The sequence below is a fragment of the Apis dorsata genome, unplaced genomic scaffold (assembly GCF_000469605.1).
Source record: "Apis dorsata unplaced genomic scaffold, Apis dorsata 1.3 scaffold_1275, whole genome shotgun sequence".
In the NCBI taxonomy this organism is placed as follows: domain Eukaryota; kingdom Metazoa; phylum Arthropoda; class Insecta; order Hymenoptera; family Apidae; genus Apis; species Apis dorsata.
Window position 1 is genome coordinate 18,159 of NW_006264372.1, and position 1,850 is coordinate 20,008.

Consider the following 1,850-nt stretch of genomic DNA (forward strand, 5'->3'; position numbering starts at 1 on the left):
CATAATAAAATAAATATAAAAATATTTCATATAAATATATGAAATAAAAATATAAAGAAAAATATAAAATAAAAATTTTATATTTAAAAATTTTCTTTTTAAAAATTTGAAAATAGATGTGTTATCTATGTTTTCTTTTTTTTCTTTATTTTTTATATGCTTAGTGTTGTTTCTCATACAACTTACATGTTTGATTATCAATATAATTGAACATAATATAAGATAAAAACACAAACATAAAGAATTATGTAATAAAAATTATGTAATAAAAAATTTTGCATTAAAAATATTTAATTTTTAAATATTTATTAAAGAATTTATTTTTGATAGATCTAATTAAAAAATATAATTCATATTAGCTGAAATGTTAAAACAAATTCGTTAAGAAATTTTTAACGAATTCTATAACGATTTTTTTATTAAGTAACTATTTATTTTTGCATTTAAAAAAATAATTATTATCACAACGTCGTAATATAAGATGGATTTGAAGTAACAAAATTAGTAACACAATATATAATAAAAATTTATTTAATATACAGAAATTATGTGAATAAATAATATAAATAAATATTTTTTTAAAAGATATTTATTTATATTATAACTTTTTTTTTATTTGTAAAAAGACCTTACTTTAAAAACATATTTTATATATAGGATTTTATATATGTAAAATCATGGTACGTAATTTTATATATAAAAAAATGATTTTATATATAATGATAAATAAAAAAAAATAAAATTTTTTGTGACTTTGATTTTATTATAAATCAAAACTAAAAATTTATAAAGTACAAATGAGATTGCTAATTTTTTATTAAATACAAGTTAATTATTTGTAATAAGATATTTTATATATGAAACTAAATAGAAAATGTAGAACATAATCTTTTTATTTAAAAATTAGTTTTCAAAAAAATTAAATTTGAAAATTCATTGATTATATAATTTTACATAATTTCGATTTTTAATTAAAAATAAAAACAAAATTTTATTGTACATTTTAGTAAATTTATTTATTTATTATAGTTTTTTTTAATTTATTATTTATTATATTTATTATATTCTAGTTTCACATTTTTATACGAAGAATAACTTTCTATAATTTATTTGTACCTAATTAAAAATTAGCTAATTTCATTTATACTTTTTTTAAAGTTGATTTACAAATAAAAAATTAAATTTAAAAAAATTTTTTTTTTCTTTGATATTTTTTTTTTATATTTTTACATACAAAATTATTTTTTACTAGATTATACAATTATTTTTGATATATTATGTATGCATGTTTATAGGCATATTTAATATAATTAAAATTTTTTTAATTGTTGTTTTTGCATAAACAAACATAAAATGTGATAAGAAACTTTTGCATGTCTTTTGCATTATTTGATTTATTTTTGACGAAAAATTATATTTTTTTAAATAAAAATATTCCTTTTTTATTTCTCCAAGTTTTATAAATATATTATATTGTATTTTATTTTCTACATTTATAGATTATGAAAATTTCGGCATCATATATATCAGTACTTCTCGCAGTGTATTAAAAAATATAATTATATCGTAGTAAAATTATCATATAGTTTATATTAACTAAAAATAGAATCATTGATAATATAAATGAATATAATATTATTATAATTTATTAAATAATTGTATAATTATATATAATGACAATGTTATTGTTGAAGTAATAAAAATATACAATTATAATAATATAATATAATAATAAAAAAATATAATTGTATGATAACAATATACATATAAAGACAATGCCTAAATATTTTATTAATAAAAATATATAAATATCTTTAATAAAAAGAGGTTAAATTTGTATTAAATTCATT

At 13.2% G+C, this 1,850-nt stretch overlaps 1 protein-coding gene across 1 annotated transcript in view; it reads left to right on the forward strand.

Moving 5' to 3' along the window:
• Positions 1–1,605, forward strand: part of LOC102680636 (odorant receptor 13a-like) — a 6,903-nt gene extending 5,298 nt beyond the window's left edge. Inside the window, exon 6 of the mRNA XM_006625103.2 lies at positions 1,500–1,605. Within this exon, the coding sequence (XP_006625166.2) occupies positions 1,500–1,550 (51 nt within the window). The 3' untranslated portion in view covers positions 1,551–1,605. The remainder of the gene's footprint in view (positions 1–1,499) is intronic.
• Positions 1,606–1,850: the final 245 nt, after the last annotated feature.